At 37.6% G+C, this 19,209-nt stretch overlaps 1 protein-coding gene across 1 annotated transcript in view; it reads right to left on the reverse strand.

Annotated features, from left to right (window-relative positions):
- Positions 1 to 3,532: 3,532 nt before the first annotated feature.
- Positions 3,533 to 19,209, reverse strand: part of cpsf1 (cleavage and polyadenylation specific factor 1) — a 22,907-nt gene continuing 7,230 nt past the window's right edge. The window contains exons 9-32 of the mRNA XM_016231295.1: positions 17,505 to 17,615; positions 17,304 to 17,397; positions 17,077 to 17,164; positions 16,840 to 16,971; positions 14,984 to 15,032; positions 14,797 to 14,888; positions 14,621 to 14,695; positions 13,645 to 13,725; positions 11,771 to 11,863; positions 11,544 to 11,657; positions 11,211 to 11,352; positions 10,945 to 11,123; positions 9,520 to 9,659; positions 9,260 to 9,437; positions 8,186 to 8,392; positions 8,018 to 8,107; positions 7,782 to 7,925; positions 6,837 to 6,989; positions 6,582 to 6,698; positions 6,238 to 6,328; positions 6,073 to 6,157; positions 5,049 to 5,190; positions 3,857 to 4,009; positions 3,533 to 3,766 (exon numbers count right to left, since the gene is read on the reverse strand). Coding sequence (XP_016086781.1) covers positions 3,533 to 3,766; positions 3,857 to 4,009; positions 5,049 to 5,190; positions 6,073 to 6,157; positions 6,238 to 6,328; positions 6,582 to 6,698; positions 6,837 to 6,989; positions 7,782 to 7,925; positions 8,018 to 8,107; positions 8,186 to 8,392; positions 9,260 to 9,437; positions 9,520 to 9,659; positions 10,945 to 11,123; positions 11,211 to 11,352; positions 11,544 to 11,657; positions 11,771 to 11,863; positions 13,645 to 13,725; positions 14,621 to 14,695; positions 14,797 to 14,888; positions 14,984 to 15,032; positions 16,840 to 16,971; positions 17,077 to 17,164; positions 17,304 to 17,397; positions 17,505 to 17,615 — 2,984 coding nt within the window. The remainder of the gene's footprint in view (positions 3,767 to 3,856; positions 4,010 to 5,048; positions 5,191 to 6,072; positions 6,158 to 6,237; positions 6,329 to 6,581; positions 6,699 to 6,836; positions 6,990 to 7,781; positions 7,926 to 8,017; positions 8,108 to 8,185; positions 8,393 to 9,259; positions 9,438 to 9,519; positions 9,660 to 10,944; positions 11,124 to 11,210; positions 11,353 to 11,543; positions 11,658 to 11,770; positions 11,864 to 13,644; positions 13,726 to 14,620; positions 14,696 to 14,796; positions 14,889 to 14,983; positions 15,033 to 16,839; positions 16,972 to 17,076; positions 17,165 to 17,303; positions 17,398 to 17,504; positions 17,616 to 19,209) is intronic.

Raw genomic sequence — 19,209 nt, forward strand, 5'->3', positions numbered from 1 at the left:
GTCTTTAACTGAAAAATGAGTGTTTACTATTGTCATTTTGCATTATTGACACTATTTTCCTAATTAATGCTGTTCAGTTGCTTTGACACAATCTGTATTGTTAAAAGCGCTATATAAATAAAGGTGACTTGACTTGACTTGACTATTTTTTGTGTGTGTGTGTGTGTGTGTGTGTGTGCGCGCGTGTTTGTGTGTATTTGTTGGTGTGTGTGCATGCGTGCGTGTGTTTGTTTGTTTGTTAGTGTGTGTGTGCGTGTTTGTGTGTATTTGTTTGTGTGTGTGTGTGTGTTTGTGTGTATTTTGTGTGTGCGCATGTTTGTGTGTAAGTACAAAAATTCATTCAGTAATTTGATGTTACCATCTCATTGGTCTGTCCCAGAATACTTCCTCTTCAGTGAGATGCTGCTGCAGCGGCCGATCAACATGTGGGGTCTGGGTCTGGGTAACATCCTGACGCGAGAGGAGACGTCCTACATGCGTGACATGGCCATGCTGCTGGTCTTCAGGAACATCGACACCGTCCGCTGCATCAACATCACTCTGGGAGCTCCAGTCGACGCTACTTCATCATGGCCAAGTGGTAGGAGATGTGAAACGACTAGTAAATGATTCCAGTTCACCACTTTTGTAGAGGCTCCACTGCCTGAAAACTGACTAATAACTTCTGCCCCATGTACATTTTTGTGTTTATAGTTAAGGTAAGAATTGTGCTGCTGCTCACCCTTCATTGTTTGAGTGAAGTGTGTGTGTTTCAGTGCTGTGAGGATGGGGCAGAGCTCAGGCCGACGACACCAGGATGCTGTCCACACTGTCTGTCTTCCACTGGCTCTGCTCCTTCTGGGAAAGCATCACGTCTGAATTCACTTTAAGGTGAGGACACTAATCAGATTCATTTTTCCCCCCTAAATTCCATTTTATTTCTTTCCAAATACAGTTTTTTCCATTCTCATTTTTGTGAATTTTGTTTAGATGGTTAAATAAAATTGTACTTATTAAAAAGTCTTATGCAATTTAACAACCTATCAAAAAAAAATACATTTTTAGGGCCCTTAAAAAAAATCTGTTTCCATTAAATTTTTCACAAATTCAGTGTTTTGTTTACATTTCCATTTTAATGGTTTAATTCAATTTTAATCAGAAAAATGTCTAATCAACAGAACACATGAAACATTTTAATAATTTACTTAAAATAATAGGGCCCTATGCTTTTAAAAAAAAATTTTTTTTTTTTTTCAGAAATTCTGTTGTACATTTTTTTTCTGAATTTATGATTTAATGCACATTTATCATCAAAAATTGTGGTAAACAAATGAAGGCTTGAAACGGCAACAATTTAATGAATTTTTTTAATGTAAATAAAAACAATTCTTTTTTTCAGAAAACAAAGTGCTTTGCTGTTAAAATTAAATAAAATTGAGATATTCCTTAAAAAATGAAGTGTTAACATTTTCTTTATTAGTTTGAGATGTACATTCTAAAGTACAATAGTGATATATTTGTCTAAATAAAGTTAAATGGAACGTTCACTTTTTCTGGATTGTAGTGTAGCTCTTTGAGTTTCTGTGTAGCTTCTTCTGAGTTTATATCATAAGAAGTGATGGAATGCTGGTCAAATTCCGTGACATTCCATTTTTATGACTGGATTCTGGATTTTCAGCATTGCAGAAATCATAGGGCCCTGTGACACTCATCTCAACAGCAGATTAAACTAACATTTAAACATGAATCAAGCCTGCGGTTTTAGCCCGTTCTTGCCTTGCATGTGTGTAATATGCATGGAATGGTCTCTCACACGTCTTTTTAATCTCAGTCAGTGTTCCTCCAGGTCAGAGAAGGTGCTCATGAGCGTGACTCGCTCTCTGCTGAAGTCTCATCACTCACGCTGGAGCAGGACGTGTATCAGTATCTGAGGTTAAGCGCTGTCCTCTGAGCCTGTGGTTTTACTCGTGCTGCGTGTGGCTTTACACTCAGAGCTTCCAGGAACCTCTCACACAGTCTCTCTCTCCCCCGTCTGTGTTGCTTTTCTCTGAAATATGTGCTGGCGAGCTGCATTTCACAGAAAGCCGAGCACGTTTTAATTGAGCTTTTATCAGTAATGATATTCTGGCATTTAAAAACTCGTTTCATTCAAGACACTGAGCTACATTAGTTTCTTCTGTAGGCCTCAGTTTGAAACACTAAAATGATTCATGATGATCATTTCATGGTGGCAATAATAATAATTATATTGCAATGACGATGCTAGAAACCTTTTTCCTGGTTATAATTAAAAATTGTGCCATTTTATTTTGTATTTTTGTGGATTTCAGTGATTAATCTGATATGCAGTAGGAAACATTTATACACTACTTATTGTCAGAATTGGATGTGTAATCTCCAACGCAATTATTTTAAACATAAATCATTTTATGTTTAATTTGTTCTGAGTCCAAACTCTCTTTTCTCCTGAAATCTGTTACGTTAGAAATGCTTAAAGTCAGCATGTGAGCAAAAAATGTATCAATTTTGTTAATCAAACTCATTGAGAACAATTCATCCCTCCTGGTGGAATGACCTGCCCAAATCAATCCGAGCAGTCCTTAGCCATCTTCAAGAAACGACTAAAAAAAAAAAACATCTGTTCCATCTTTATTTGATCCTCTAACTCTAGCACTTTCTATTCTATTTTAATGCTACTTTATCTATTTATCTTCTTTTTTTATTTAAAAAAAAAACACTAGCTTTCAATTTTTTCTATTCTATCTACTTGTTTTTCTTTGTGTGTGTGTGTGTGTGTGTATAATATACAGTATATTATAGTATATACTGTATATATATTTTCACATACCTTGCTACACTGCGTTAGGCTAAGCGAGACTTGTCATTTGCACTTATATATTGTTGCTCTTTTGTTAGTTTTGACTGCTTTTATTGTCCTCATTTGTAAGTCGCTTTGGATAAAAGCGTCTGCTAAATGACTAAATGTAAATATATGTATGTGTGTGTGTGTGTGTATATATCAGCTAGTGGCCATTTAACATAAATAATCATCTGATGCATATTGCACGCTTTTTACACTGCGAAAATAGCATTTATTTGACTGAAATTGCCAGCAAGCTATCACTGCAGTGAACAAATACAATAGTCCAGATAAGTCTAAATGCTCGTCAATGAATGGGACGCTAAATTCTATTCAAAATCCATGGGATATTGAATATATATCTTCTAAAATTTTTGGCTTTAAAAAGTTTTCCCCAAGAAATATTCAAGAATGAAAGTTCAGCACATGAAGGCAGCATTAATGTTTGTAACAGTATGTTTTTTTTTTCTTTTTTGGTCCAGATCAGCTTCATGCTTGGCATCTTTTGGAATTATTTTCATTAACAAAGGGATAAAAAGTTAATTTAAATTTTTTTCCTGAAGTACGTTCTTGCTTAATGAACCCTTAAAAAGTAGGCGCTAGGTACCAGCACAACTGCCAGTAATGCTTAAATATAAAAACTGATTATTCAATATATACCCAGCACTTTACATTTGTCACAAATATATCCCTTTAAATCAACTGAATCTGTAATTGACTGATATTTGAGTGCAAACTCATGCCAGATACCCTGCTGATGAGCGAGAGCGTCTTGCTCTCTTCCTGGTAGCGCAGCAGAGAGATGCTCTTCATCACATCAGCGGCGAGGATGAAGTTCTTGATGCTGTGCATCTGATGGATGTAGAGCTGTGTGTCGATGAAGGCCATGCCGGTCAGATCATTATCCTTCAGACTCCACAAGAAGATCTGCACGCACACACACACACACAACAGCTTTATACAGGATGAACAGAATGTCACTGTGTTTAACAGCATGTTTAAACGTGTGGTGTTTACCTTCTGTCCGATGGCAGACACCAGGTATCCACTGCAGTGACAGAGAGCCGTGACGGGCCCCTTCTGCTCCTTCTCATACAGCACTTTAAACTTGTTCTTAGTGAGGGGCTGACCGGGCTCTGGCACCACCTCAATCACGTCCAGAATCAGGATCTGTCACCGAGAACAAACGTCTGATCAACAGAAACCGGTGCCGACAAAAGAGACCAAAGGTCGGGCTGCGCCATTGAAAATTACGACTGCAATTAAAAATGTGAAACTTCAGGTTGCTTTGCTTGTTTGCTGTAGGGCTGCACAATTTGGCCATATTTGTAATTATATTTCATTTACAATAATGAATAATATTATTATAAACATGAAGAATTATTATACAATATATAGAATTATTAAAAAATAAAAAATAAATAAATATAATTTATATTACTAAAAATATTAAACAAAATCATATATATATATTTTTTTTACAATTATTTGAGTATTACTTCTGCAATATTTCATTTAAAAATTTTTAAAAAAAAATTATAAAAAAACATGCATTCAAGAAAAACTTAAGTTTGCTGTGCCTGTTTGCAGGGCTGCACAATTTGGCCAATTTTGTAATTGCATTTCATAAGAAGTAATTATATATAGTAATTCTAAAAAAAATATTAAACAAAATAAGAAATATGACTATTGCAATATTACACTGTAAATAAAAAAACATTTAAGAAAAACAATCTAGTATTTTTTATTTTACAGCATGACTAGAGATATCTGGCTGACTTTATTTATGCATTTCTATTTTATGTTTTAACAATTGACCTTCTTGGTGGAAAATTTGCAGGGAGACCTAAAATTTAAATCACAGCCTTTATGATTTGATAATCGTCTTTAGCCTTACACCAAACTCGTTTTATTTTATTTCAATAAATCATGCAGCCCTAACCAAAAGTAGTCATACATGGTGCAGTTTTAAATGTTGTTGGACCGTGCAAATGTTTTTATCCCATTTTGCGATCACATGACCAGCCATATTGCTCTCTTTATCTTTCAGTTGTGGAATAAACTGATCATGGGAATCAAATGCACCTGTACACAGAGTACTTCTACAATGGCATTGGTAGCTGACTGCCATTGAGTGGTGATCAAAAGGCTTATTTACTGAAGTAATATGAATGCAGTTCTGTTTTCAGATGTGTAAGTGAAGACTCACTCTGCCCCTACAGGTGACCTCCTCTCCCTGCATGAGGCACGTGCCCAAAGCCACATATCCCTTCAGCCCTGACACAGTCTCCTGACTCTTCAGAGCCACCGTCTTCATACACGTCACATGCTCCCACTCCTCCAGATCAACGCTGACCAAGACAGTCCAACAACGTTACACAGACAGTTTATCATTTATCAAGCGTCATCATTTACTCATGTTCATGTCAGTTCAAAACCCATAAGGAGCCGTTCACACAGAACACGTTTTCCCATTCCAATGCGTTACTTTTCCGTTGTTTTTCTATGTAAATGTGCTAGACGGATGTATATGACCTTTGCAGCGTCTCGCACATGAGCGCCACGTTTTTAAGACTTTTACACACAGCGCCGCTCATCATGTCAGTTCCAAAACAGTGGACCAATCAGAAGACGCCGGAGGCGGGGCAAGCATTGCCAGCTTTTGTTTACAGAAGCAAGTTGGCATTGCAACTGTTTTATTTGAAGGCAACATGGCGAAGCAGGCGTTCTGTGCTCCACTTTACATTCCTTAGCGTTTCGTCTCGTGTTTTTAGACGCAAAGACACTTTCTGTGTGAACAGCCCCCTAACACTGCCACTCATCTTGAAGATATTTTCAATGAAACCTGAGAAATATATCTGTCCCTCTATTAAAAGTCCATTCCACCAAAACTTTATGCTTCAAGATGTTCATAAATAGACATCAAATATGTTAAATGGCTCTATGTATGTGCATCGATAAAAGTTTCTATGTGAATAAAAGCCTAATTTAAATCGGCTCATCATATAAAGTGATCACATCTCTTCAGAAGGATTCAACTGCTCTATTCATACAGATTACTTTCATAGCATCACTGGTTGTGTGAACTTTCAATGGAAGGACAGAAATGGCTCAAGTTTCATTAAAAATACGAAGCTCTTACAGGTTTGGAACGGCATGAGGGTGAGTAAATGATGACAGAATGTTCATTTTTGGGTAAACTGTCCCCGTGCGGTGAATCGTGTGCTTCTCACCGTGTGTTTGGGATGGCCTCCCAGCTGACCGGAGAGATGAGCTGGATGGAGAAGCTCTCCTGCTGAGGGTGTATGTACCGCTCATCTGAGAGAACAGCAATTAAACTGTTAAGACCCCTTCGAATGACTTTACCCATGTACACAAGCAAACAAACAGTGTCCCACCTCTCTCGATGGTCTCAAACTCCTTCTCCTCGCCGGTCATTCTGGGGATGCGTGTGCACTGCTCTTTAACACTGGTGCACACCGCATACACCTGAAACACACACGATTAAACATGCATCAACATACAGTATGACTGTCCACATTTACACTGCAACACTCATTTAATGCTGGACACTGTTGTTGTTCATGCAAAGACTTTAGCCAGTTATAACAGACCTCATTTACATATGGAATCTTAAAGGGACAGGAGCAAAAACAGCCAGCCTAAAAGACCTCAGTCAGGTTAGACGTTATATTAAATTGAATGCGAATGAAAACGAGGCCTGTCCACAGCTGTGCGTTACCTTGGATTCCACATGGTACGACACATAGTGGATGGTACACCTGAGTGGGATCTTGCGGACAGGCCAGGGAGCGTCGTATGAGAGATATGTGGGTAACACACTGATCCTCAGCTCGCCCTAAAGCAACAAACACACTTCAGTTACACATTTAACCCCTCAAGATATTCTGATACATTGGAGGGTGAACAGCACTTTTTTTCATTCTGAGAAGTGATTTTATATCTAATACCAAATGCTAGTAGACTTGGTTTTTACCTGTTTGTTGAAGTAGAGGAATCCTTTGGGGCAGTTGATATTGTGAAAGGGAGAGAAGGACTCGATGGCGCCGTCTATAGTCATGGGGTGGAGCCGCATCGCCCCTCGAGACGTCACCAGCATCCAGTGAGGAGACGGCCCACAGATAAACACCTGAAAAACAAGCAGTGCCAAACATTTACCTAGTGCTTGAGAAAATAATTTGGTGCCAATATCTTACGCCAGCTGTGATAACTAGCCAGCATGGTTGTTAATGATTACTTAGAAATTATTAAAAATTATTTTCCGTAATTGAAATCAAGCTGAAATAAAATATGCAAATTTTATTAAAAAATAAATAAAAATTTACTAAATAAACAAAAAGTAGTACTAAAATTACTAAAACTGAGGCTGATTATTACAAATATTTTTTTTAAATGACAACAGCACATAACGAAGTTACTATTACCTAAACTAACACTAAAATGACAACAGAAAAACTACACATAAAAGGTACTACATAACAGTATAATAATTCATACTAAAATAGACAATACATGATTGACAAAAACCGGTTTATAAGGATAAAAAAACAAGTGTACAATAAAAAAGAACAATAAAATAGCATATAATTATTAGATGACTTAAATGAAAATTAAAAATGCCTTGACAACTAAGTGAAATAAAATAGGTTTAAGTTAAAATAGCAAAATTACTAAAACAAATACAAACACTAACATTTTTAACATGGCAAAGCATGAATAAAATACTATAACAGTATATAAACAATACTAAAACAACCCTGCATTACATGACTGACCAAACTGGTTTATAAGGGTAAAATATACAAGTTTTGAATGCATTTAGAATTTAACACAATGTAAGGGCATCAACAAGTGTATTAAAACAACAATATGATCAGAAATACACACGTCAGTTTTCAAACCAAGTCTCAGACAGACGTACCCCTGAGTATCCTGAGATGTCCTGGAAGTATCTGAATCTGGCCACTCGACCCCTGACCCCCACAGTCTCCTCTCCCTGACCCTCGGGCTTCTTGTCCTTCCTCATTTTGGACTTCTTCTCTCTGAAGTTAATGTTATGAGGCATCTGACAGGAAGAAAAACACAGCCACCACTCACCATCACTCAAACCTCACTAGAGGAAACGTCCTGCGGAGAGTATTTAGTGTGAGTTTGTACCTTCTTAAAGCGCACTTTCAGGTTGCTCTGAGCCTGCTGCTGGTCGTATGGAAAGGCCTCATAGATGAGAAGCTCTTGATCAACATGTGCCTGTTGACAAACACGGTCAAATACACATTAAACCTCAATTCGTCCAGAAGAGCAGGGAGGCTCCTGTGACTCACTCACCAGCAGGTAAGGACGGCTGTGGTTGTAGCCTAAAGACACGAGAGCAACTTCTTTGACCAATGGGATTTCTCCCTGCCTCATCACTTCCTCCTTTTTGAGCTCGCCTTGAGTAGCCGACTGGCTAGCAGAGCTGTCGACCAAAACACGCTGACCAACAGGGAAGTTTTTCACCAGGAAAACCAGGCGCCAGTCAGGAAGCTGGTAGATCTGATTAACAAAATCACAATAATAAGAACAATAACATCAGATTATGCTTTACATGTGCTATATGGAAGCTTATTAGATGAACTGATAAACCAAACAGGCCCAAACAGGTCAAATTAATCTATTAATAAGACATGCATTCATACAAAGCCATTTAATATACTTCATAAAGGCAGTTCAGGGATAGTTTTGAACGAACTGAGGGTCTATAAAGGATGACAGGCATTTGGATTTTTGGGTAAATTATATGAGTTTTGGGATCATATAAAGGGAATTTTTAATATTACATAAATATTAAATATTTAATCATAAACCATTACAGTACTTGTCAAAAGTTTGGAAATAGTACGACTTTTTAATGTTTTTAAGTATTAAAATGTATAATTTTTTTATAATCTTTAATTAGTATTTTTTTATTGTTTTTATTTTAAGTTATTCACTACTTGTCAAAAGTTTAGAAGTTTCTTCTGCTCACCAAGGCTGCATTTATTTGATCAAAAACACAGTAAAAACACTAATATTGTTAAATAATATTACAATATTAAATAAGTGTGCTCTACTGTACTATATTTTAAAATGTAAGCAAATCAGCATATCAGAATGATTTCTGGAGGATCATGTGACACTAAAGACTGGAGTAATGATGCTGAAAACTCAGCTTTGATCACAGAAATAAATTACATTTTACAATATATTTGAGTCAAAAACAGTTATTTTGAATTGTAATGATATTTCATATTGTTACTGCTTTTACTGTATTCTGAGCACATAAATGCAGCCTTGGTGAGCAAAAGAGACTTCATTAACAGTAAGTTAGTAGCATACACTCTTTCAGAGATTTCTCAGTAAGTCAGTGTCTATGTTCGTCACCTCCATGACTCCGTTCTCTCTGACCAGCAGGCACCAGTGTGACGGCTCCTGTCTGCCCTCTCTTCCTGTCTGAGTGGAGCTCAGAGCTGCAGAGACGCGGCTGGGCTCCTCTTTACTGGGGCTGCTCAGAGGGTTCGACTCCCCATACAGCATCTCCTCCTCATCATCCAACGCATTACTGACGGATAGATAGAAAGACAGTCATAATGAGCAAATGAGACTGCAAATGAGAGCATTTAAGTGGCTGGTGTGAGCGTTACCCGATGTCCTGGATGATGCTCTCTGACTCAGACTGGGTTCTGATGGATGTTTCCTCTTTGGCCAGGAAGCTGACCTTGTTCTCAGTGGTGAACATGCCACTGACGTCACGGTACGCACATAACGTAATCACACGGGATTGCTGCGAAACAAAATATTGAGATCTGGTCACACTGAGAGCACTTTAAGAGGCATTCAACACTGACAAACGACTATTTCAGTAATGAGAATCACCGGAGAGACAAATGGGATTTACAGAAGACTCAGATCCACTAGGGCAGGGGTTCAGTCCTAGAGAGCCGCAGTCCTGCAGAGTTCAGCTCCAACCCTAATCAAACACACCTGAACAAGCTAATCAATGTCTTCAGGATTACTAAGGCTATAGGCAGGTGAGTTTTTTTTTCAGGGTTGGAGCTGAACTCTGCAGGACTGCGGCTCTCTAGGACTGAACTTGCCTACCCCTGCACTAGGGCAATAAGAATTTGGGTGAAAATGTGTTTAATTGTCATGAAAATAATGCCACAATATAAAATTGTCTGTGCTAAAAATAGGATTCAGTTTCTATACTGGCTTTAAATTTTGTGGTAAGACACAACCTAAATGTTTTTTACGAGATTTTAAAAAAATTATAATTTTATTCAGCAGGGATGCATTAACTTGATCAAAAATAACAGTTAAGACATTTATAATGTTACATAAGATTTCTATTTCTAATAAATGCTGTTTTTGAACTTTGTATTTATCAAAGTATCTTTAAAAATGCCTCACAGTTTCCACAAAAATACGGAGCATAACAACAGTTTTCAACATTGATAATAATAATAATTATTCCTTGAGCAGCAAATCTGCATATTATACTGATTTCTGAAGGATCACGCAACACTGAAGACTGGAGTAATGATGCTGAAAATTCAGCTTTGATCACAGAAATAAATTACATTTTACAATATATTCAACATAGAAAACAGTTATTTTAAATTGCAATAATATTATACAATATTACTGTTTTTATAAACAGTAATAAAACAAATGCAGCCTTGGTGAACATAAGAGACTGAGTAAGAAAAGAGTGATTTCTTTGTCTTGTTTTCCAGTAAAAATATCTAAAAGTGCTTAAATTGAGAGACACTTCCTTGAAATGCAAAATGACGCAAGTCATCATACATGTCAGTTTAGCGAGTTTACACTTAAAAACAGAACAAAATAACTGCAAATGGGGTCAAATAAATCTTACGCCACTGACTTTTTTTTTTTTCTGTTTAAGCATAAACTTATTTAATTTTGATACATTTCTCAGAAAGCAAGACTTCCTACACCATTCTGCATTTCAAAAACTTGACCAAATAAATGCAGGCTTGGTGAGCATCAGACTTCTTACGAAAGCAAACGCTTGATCAGTAATGTGCTTGATGTCTGCGTGGGCTGACCGTGTGGATCTGTGGTTTCTGCAGTGCCAGGCGGTGGCTCTTCCCCATGTACGATTCACTCTTCAGCACAAACATGGTGACCACTCCCTCTGCTGTCATGATGACCACGTAGGGATCGGCCACAGAGCAGTGCACTATGGGAGAGCCCAGGTCCACAGGGATAAAGTGGAGCTGCGTCACTGAGAGCAAGAAGAGAAGAGACCAGATGAGACACAGGCCACCCATCATATGGTCACAGTTAGATCTACACTGGTTTGGCCCCTCACCTCCCTCTAGCAGTCTGATGCCCACAGGAGACACCTGGATGATGTATTTATTGTCTCCGATGTTTCCCGCATACACAGTGGGACCCTGCGTGGCGAAACCACTGGTGTCCAGCTCCATAATCTCCTGACCCGTCTGCAGGATCTAAACACACCACAAGAGCAATGAATCACTGGAAGAGCAAATAAGACCTCCAGAAATGGCATTGACTCTAATCATTGTGATCGGTTGAAGAGTAGCCAGTGAGCTCATATGAGAAAGCAGTAATGGGAACAGCATATATAGTAGTATATATGCCTAGAATGAGTGTTATAGAGAATACAGCCTTTGATTACCATAGTGGAGTCCTCTCTGCTGAGGATGAGGAAGCCGTGTTTGTTCTTGTCATCCTCCACTGTTTGCTCCTGCTTCTCCTCCTCAGGACCCTCACCATCACCCTCTGGTGGAGACTACAGACACACGGCGTTTCAAAGTTAAAACATCAGCATGTCTTATTTATCATTGCATTTATCTGCATTAAAAAAAGAAAAGAAAAAAGCGGCAGATGAGCGTAACAAATCACCTTCTCAGGTTTCTCCTCACAGTAAATGACTGTCCACATGTCATGGCATCCAGGAAGTTCAAACGTTGTGACCACCTGCGGTCTGATGCTTTTCTACAGAACGGCAAAATAAATGTTTCAATATCACAAATTTTTCAACTGCCAGAGGCCAATATATTGTGTGTGTGTGTATGTATATATATATATGTGTGTGTGTGTGTGTGTGTGTGTGTGTGTGTGTGTGTGTGACCTATAAATATAACACATAATATAAATACTTACACAAAGCCAACACTGCAAACAGTGATTTTCTTACTCAGTATTTTTGTCTTGTTTCCAAGTAAAAATATCTACAAATTCTTAAATCAAGAGACATTTACTTGAAATTAAAAAATTACATAAGTCTTAATTTTTTTTTTTTTTGAGAAATGTATGAGAGTTTATGCTTAAAACCAGAAAAAAATTACTGCAAATGCTGGACACTTGAGACAGATCCCCATTTAGTTGGTATTTACAAATGCATCGGCTTTAAGGGAGGTGTCTCTAGTACACTACACGTCAAAAGACAAACATTTTGACTCCTTATTACATGTTAGAATAAAGTCTTTAAAACTATGGAACTGGAATTTTGTTAAACAAATCAAAAGAGTCTAACATTTTTTCATCTTTAAAGTTGACAGCTTTCCAAAATTCCAGCTTCTGAATATTGTATTAACCACATTCATGAGGTACATATACATACTGGGATGTTTTCTGGACACCAAATTAAACAAAATCAAACCACCTGAGACCATAGACTGTATAAAAACCTGCACGTAGTGTCCGTGACGTCACCCGTAGGTTTCTGAAGAGCGTTTATGAAGCTCAAAGTAGGCGGAGCTGGCTGTCGCCATCTTGGCAGCGCGTCACTCGATAATCGATTCTTAATCATGAAAATATGTTAATGAATGTCTTATAAATTACATATCACATTATATTAACAAAGCTAAAGTGTTTAAAACAAAACATCTTTTTTCTGTGTTTTCAGTTTGCCTTTGTTTATTTCTTAGCTTACAATTAAATGCCTTAAAGGGGTCATCGGATGCAAAACGTGCTAGTTAGCAAGTTCCGTGGCTAAAGTAAACAGTATCATGAGAACGGCTCGTCACCATATTCTGTATAAAAACATGGACGCAGTGTCCGTGACGTCACCCGTAGGTTTCTGAAGAGCGTTTATGAAGCTCAAAGTAGGCGGAGCTGGCTGTCGCCATCTTGGCAGCGCGTCACTCGATAATCGAAGATTTAAAAAAAAAAATTAAATTCACCCCCCTCACAGTTGTCATGAAGGGCAAAATTAGCTATATAGACCAAAACCATTTTTTGTACCAGGCTGTAAACATGTTTTTTTCTGCTGTAAAGTTGGGCATTTTAACATGGGGAGTCTATGGGACTGACTCCCTTTTGGAGCCAGCTTCTAGCAGCCAGTCGATGAATAGCAGTTTTAGTCACTTCCGTGTTGGCTTCACGAGAGAGACCAGGAGGTTGGCACTTGCCTGAGACGCATGTTAACAACAGGTGTAAATGGAGCCTCAGGTTCATAATGAACACAGGCACTCAGACAAATAACACAGGTGTCATGCATCCCGAGTGAAATGCATGAGCGGTGCATCAGCAGTGTGCCTCTGCTGTATCTCGGGTGTTTTAAAGGCCTCTCCGACCAACTCTGAGGCAGCCCTGGTAAAGCCCAGACGTGACTGTAGCACCCACAGCAGCCTGCGGCAGACGAAGCTCACCACTGCAGGACCGCGTGCTGTGCATCTTTACTTTAAACAGACCCAGCTGCGATGCATGCAGGAATGCACCGGCCGTCTACGAGTACAGGAACGAAGGTACAGTGATGGCACAGATAATCATACCTGCAGTACAGAGAGAGCTCCGTTCTTGCCGAATCCCGAGCACACCACCACCTCCAGATCCGGCTCTGGGTTAGTCTGAAACTGATGGAAGAATTGATGTCGTATCACAATTAATCAGAAACCAATATTTTCTCAACCAAACTGTTAATGCAATTAATAGTTTGAGACTAATTATGTCTCTTTTTTTTCATACTGTAGCATGCTCAGGGTTCAGTATTAAATACCTCACTGATATGGGAAATAGCAAAAGGGTGCTGCAGATAGGAAGTATTTTTGTAGGCCAAACCCCAGAAACAAGTTCGCATTTTAGCAGTTCTCAAGTCAACAGCTTTTTTGAATGGGTTTTTGGTTAAATGCCTGAAATAAAGTCTGTGGTGAACACAAGCTCAAGATATTTTCACATTTAATTCCACAATATGAAATACATCAGTAATACCCCTTGTGATTTTTAAAAAGCTTTTACTTGTTTTGAATAAGGCGTTTGCTCACAAGTGTCTGAATGGGACTCCAGAGGTTGTCTAAGATATTAAACATCGTCACACTGAACAGATAAACTCGTCTGATCACTAGTCGCTCTCACAGCCTCACTGTGTTTATAATCACACTCCTGCAAACTATTCTAACTCAAACTTTCAAGGAAACTGTTTTTAAATGAAGACTGAAAGAGTTGCCAGAAGCTCAGTGATGGTGACACTGAAGTCATGTGACTGTAGTGTAGTTTATTAATAGTCCATGTTTAGCTTTTAACTTCTGCCAATTGTATTTAGGCTTCAGAATTCATAAAAGTTGTGTTCATTTGAGAAGATTGTCATGATGAAGAAAACATGTATGAATTATAAACTTCTGTTAGTCACAGAAGTTATTTTCTGCAATAATCCTAAACCCAATGGAAAAATCCTATTGGGAACCAGGGTGATGTGAACTTACAGGTTGGCCTAAAAAAACACGCCATCACTTTAGGGAAAATAAGAGGTACCTCTTCTGACAGGAAGGCTGGTTCTCCCATGGAGGCGCTGGCACAGGGTCCTATGTTCAGTATGCTGTCACAAACCTGGACATAAACATCGAATCTATTTTAAAACACAGGCAGCAACATTTGTGGTATTTTGTAAAGGAAACACGTCATTGAGATCAGATTAGATAGGACCTCACCTCAAACGAGTATGTAGCCAGCTGAGTGCCTGACTGAGCCTCACTCCCGTACACCTCGATTTCATCAAGCTCGTCAGGCAGACTGGCCTTACCTGAACACAGTAACACACACATATATATATACACACACACATCACAACAGCACAGATATCTGAACCTCGTACAACACGACCATGAATTACACTACCTGCCCAGTTAGTTGAATCCACTCGCTTTTTCTTATTCGGAGGCTCCTCCTAGAAGATCAAGATATTCAATACGAGTAAGAAGCTTCAGATCCTTCTTACAAAAGACTTGATTTGCTTAAAAAGGACATTTTATGAAAAATGTATTGTGAATGACAAAACTATCCTATCCTCTTAACTGTTTATATGACTGGCAATACCAGCATTGTACAACAGCAGAATTGGACAAACTATTGCTGTAGCTTATATGCGTTTATTCCCTTAAGAAAGAGAAGTGTGCTTAATTGAATAAAATACACACTTGTAGTGTACTTCAAATACTCTACAAAAGTATATATTTAAAAAACAAAAATGCAGAAAACATAATATTAATGAAATAAAAGGTCACTTAATTGAGAGTGTTTAACACACTTAAGTAGACTTTTTTTTTTAAAAAGTGCAGTTTGAAATAAAGTAAAATTAAACGTTTTTCTTTAACAGTGCATTTCAAATTATTATTTAATAATCTTTTGTCATGCTTTAAATAAGCGCTCTTATTTTGACTAACACACATGTCAAGATTATAATTTTAACTGTGGTGTGATATATTACATTTAAAGTGAATATATTTGAAATGTACTAAAATGCATCTTTATAATTCCAAATATGTCATTCAAAATACATTTAAATACATGACACAGAAATTTCAGTAGAAATGACTTTAAAGTATATTTTAGTTTACCATAAATGCTTGAGAGTAAATTCAGCAGTTCACTTTAACCATATTTCAAAGACAATAGAATTATGAAATTCCATATAAAGATGTGCAAGTACTACTTAAGTGGGTAAAAAAAGCACTTAAGTTTTAGTAAATTGTATTTACTATAAATAAATAAATACTAAAACATTCATTTAATTTACATTTTATTTAATTTCAATTAACATGCAATGAACTGTGTAAAGTTACGCTGAGTTCACACTTAAGTCTATTCTTCTAAAGTATATTACTTCCGCAATAAGTCTTTTTAAAAGTATGCTACAGACAGATAGAATATAACTATAGACAGACAGATAGAATATAACTATAGACAGACAGACAGAATATAACTATAGACAGACAGAATATAACTATAGACAGACAGACAGAATATAACTATAGACAGACAGACAGATAGACAGACAGACAGACAGATAGATAGAATATAACTAGACAGACAGACAGACAGACAGATAGACAGATATATAGAACATAACGACAGACAGACAGACAGATAGAATATAACTATAGACAGACAAATAGAATATAACTATAGACAGACAGAATATAACTATAGACAGACCGACAGACAGACAGACAGACAGATAGATAGATAGAATATAACTATAGACAGACAGACAGATAGAATATAACTATAGACAGACAGACAGATAGAATATAACTATAGACAGACAGACAGACAGACAGAACATAACGACAGACAGATAGAATATAACTATAGACAGACAGACAAACAGACAGACAGACAGATAGAATATAACTATAGACAGACAGACAGAATATAACTATAGACAGACAGACAGATAGATAGATAGATAGATAGATAGTAGAATTATGAAATTCCATATAAAGATGTGCAAGTACTACTTAAGTGGGTAAAAAAAGCACTTAAGTTTTAGTAAATTGTATTTACTATAAATAAATAAATACTAAAACATTCATTTAATTTACATTTTATTTAATTTCAATTAACATGCAATGAACTGTGTAAAGTTACGCTGAGTTCACACTTAAGTCTATTCTTCTAAAGTATATTACTTCCGCAATAAGTCTTTTTAAAAGTATGCTAAAGTGTCCTTCTCTTCACACGGGTTCACACACCTGTTTCTCCTTCTCCTCGTTCTCTCTGCCCTCTTCCATTGGTGTTTCCTGGAGTTTCTCAGTGTACCTGAGAAGCAGTGAGTTGCCCAGACGAGAGCCCAAGAACAGATAACCGGCCTCCATGGTCGTCATCTGAGAGGAGAGAGATGGAGGGAGTGTGTGAGTGTCTGTGTTCAAGCGCAGAGTATTAGCGACCGATGCTTTCTAAGAGTCGATCTGGCACAGCTGATCACTCACACAGGTGCTCAGGACGCTGGCAGCAGCCTTATCGAAGTGAAACGCCCGCACGCTCCTCATGCCATCTGTGATGAGCGTCAACACGTAGCTGCACACACGACAAGACACGCGTCAACAAACATGGTCAGAACTCTGACCCAAACGACCGGTTTACACCCATTCGGTTTGTATGTGACATAAAACATGGCGTCATGTGACATTATGGTCCTAAAAGCAGAAGTTCTCACATTTCTCCTCCTTTTAGTGAGATGACCATCTTATCTGAAGTGATGAAGGATGCTTGAGAACAGTCCAGCGTGATCTTCACTTCCTCCTGTGGCCCTGAAGAGCAAACCAGACTGAATTAGAGTGAAGCTCATCAATTAGTAATCCTAACTTTGCTGTAAAGATGTTATTTTGGGGACGGAAGCAGTCTCCAGTGAACTTACTCAAGGGGAAAGCTGTGGTGCCGCTGGTCTGACTATTGAGTGACACTCCAAATGGAGGAACGCTCTGGTTTAGATACAGCAATGAATTCACAGCGAACACCACAACTCCACCTGAACACAAAACACATGACATTATCATGCAAGCAGCTTCCAGAGATGCACGCTGGGATGATTTTAAGCAGTATTAAAGTATTGGAGATCCATGTATGCTGAACACTTGTTGACTGGTTTTCCTTCACTTTCTGATTAAAACCAATTTATATATGTCTACAAAACTAATTTCAAGTATTCAAGCACAACAAATGAGATCAGAAGGTCTTCAAGATCATAAATCAATGTTGCTCTTAAAATACAAAATAAATACTAAAATTATATCATACTAGTGCTTGTGGAGTTAATATTGGCTAAAATTCATATCTTTTAAATCCTACAGGCTTCCAAGACAGACAGATAGAATATAACTATAGACAGACAGATATAATATAATTATAGACAGACAGTTAGAATATAACTATAGACAGACAGACAGACAGACAGATATAACTATAGACAGACAGACAGACAGACAGATAGACAGATAGAATATAACTATAGACAGACAGACAGAATATAACTATAGACAGACAGACAGATAGATAGATAGATAGATAGATAGATAGACAGAACATAACGACAGACAGACAGATAGATAGAATATAACTATAGACAGACAGACAGATAGATAGAATATAACTAGACAGACAGACAGACAGACAGATAGACAGATATATAGAACATAACGACAGACAGACAGACAGATAGAATATAACTATAGACAGACAGACAAACAGACAGATAGACAGATAATAATGACAGACAGACAGACAGACAGATAGATAGAATATAACTATAGACAGACAGACAGATAGATAGAACATAACTATAGATAGACAGACAGACAGACAGATAGATAGAATATAACTACAGACAGACAAGCAGACAGATAGATAGATAGAACATAACTATAGATAGACAGACAGACAGACAGACAGACGATAGATAGACAGATAGAACATAACTACAGACAGACCATAACTATAGACAGACAGACCATAACTATAGGCAGACAGACCATAACTATAGGCAGACCATAACTATAGACAGACAGACCATAACTATAGACAGACAGACCATAACTATAGACAGACCATAACTATAGACAGACCATAACTATAGACAGACAGACAGACCATAACTATAGACAGACAGACCATAACTATAGACAGACCGACCATAACTATAGACAGAACAGACAGACCATAACTATAGACAGACAGACAGACCATAACTATAGACAGACAGACCATAACTATAGACAGACAGACCATAACTATAGACAGACAGACCATAACTATAGACAGACAGACCATAACTATAGACAGACAGACCATAACTATAGACAGACAGACCATAACTATAGACAGACAGACAGACCATAACTATAGACAGACAGACAGACAGACCATAACTATAGACAGACAGACAGACAGGCAGACAGACAGACAGACAGATAGATAGATAGAATATAACTAGACAGACAGACAGACAGACAGAATATAACTATAGACAGACAGACAGACAGACAGACAGATAGAATATAACTATAGACAGACAGATAGAATATAACTATAGACAGACAGACAGAAAATAACTATAGACAGACAGA

Source organism: Sinocyclocheilus grahami, unplaced genomic scaffold (assembly GCF_001515645.1).
Source record: "Sinocyclocheilus grahami isolate Dianchi unplaced genomic scaffold, SAMN03320097.WGS_v1.1 scaffold387.1, whole genome shotgun sequence".
Taxonomy (NCBI): domain Eukaryota; kingdom Metazoa; phylum Chordata; class Actinopteri; order Cypriniformes; family Cyprinidae; genus Sinocyclocheilus; species Sinocyclocheilus grahami.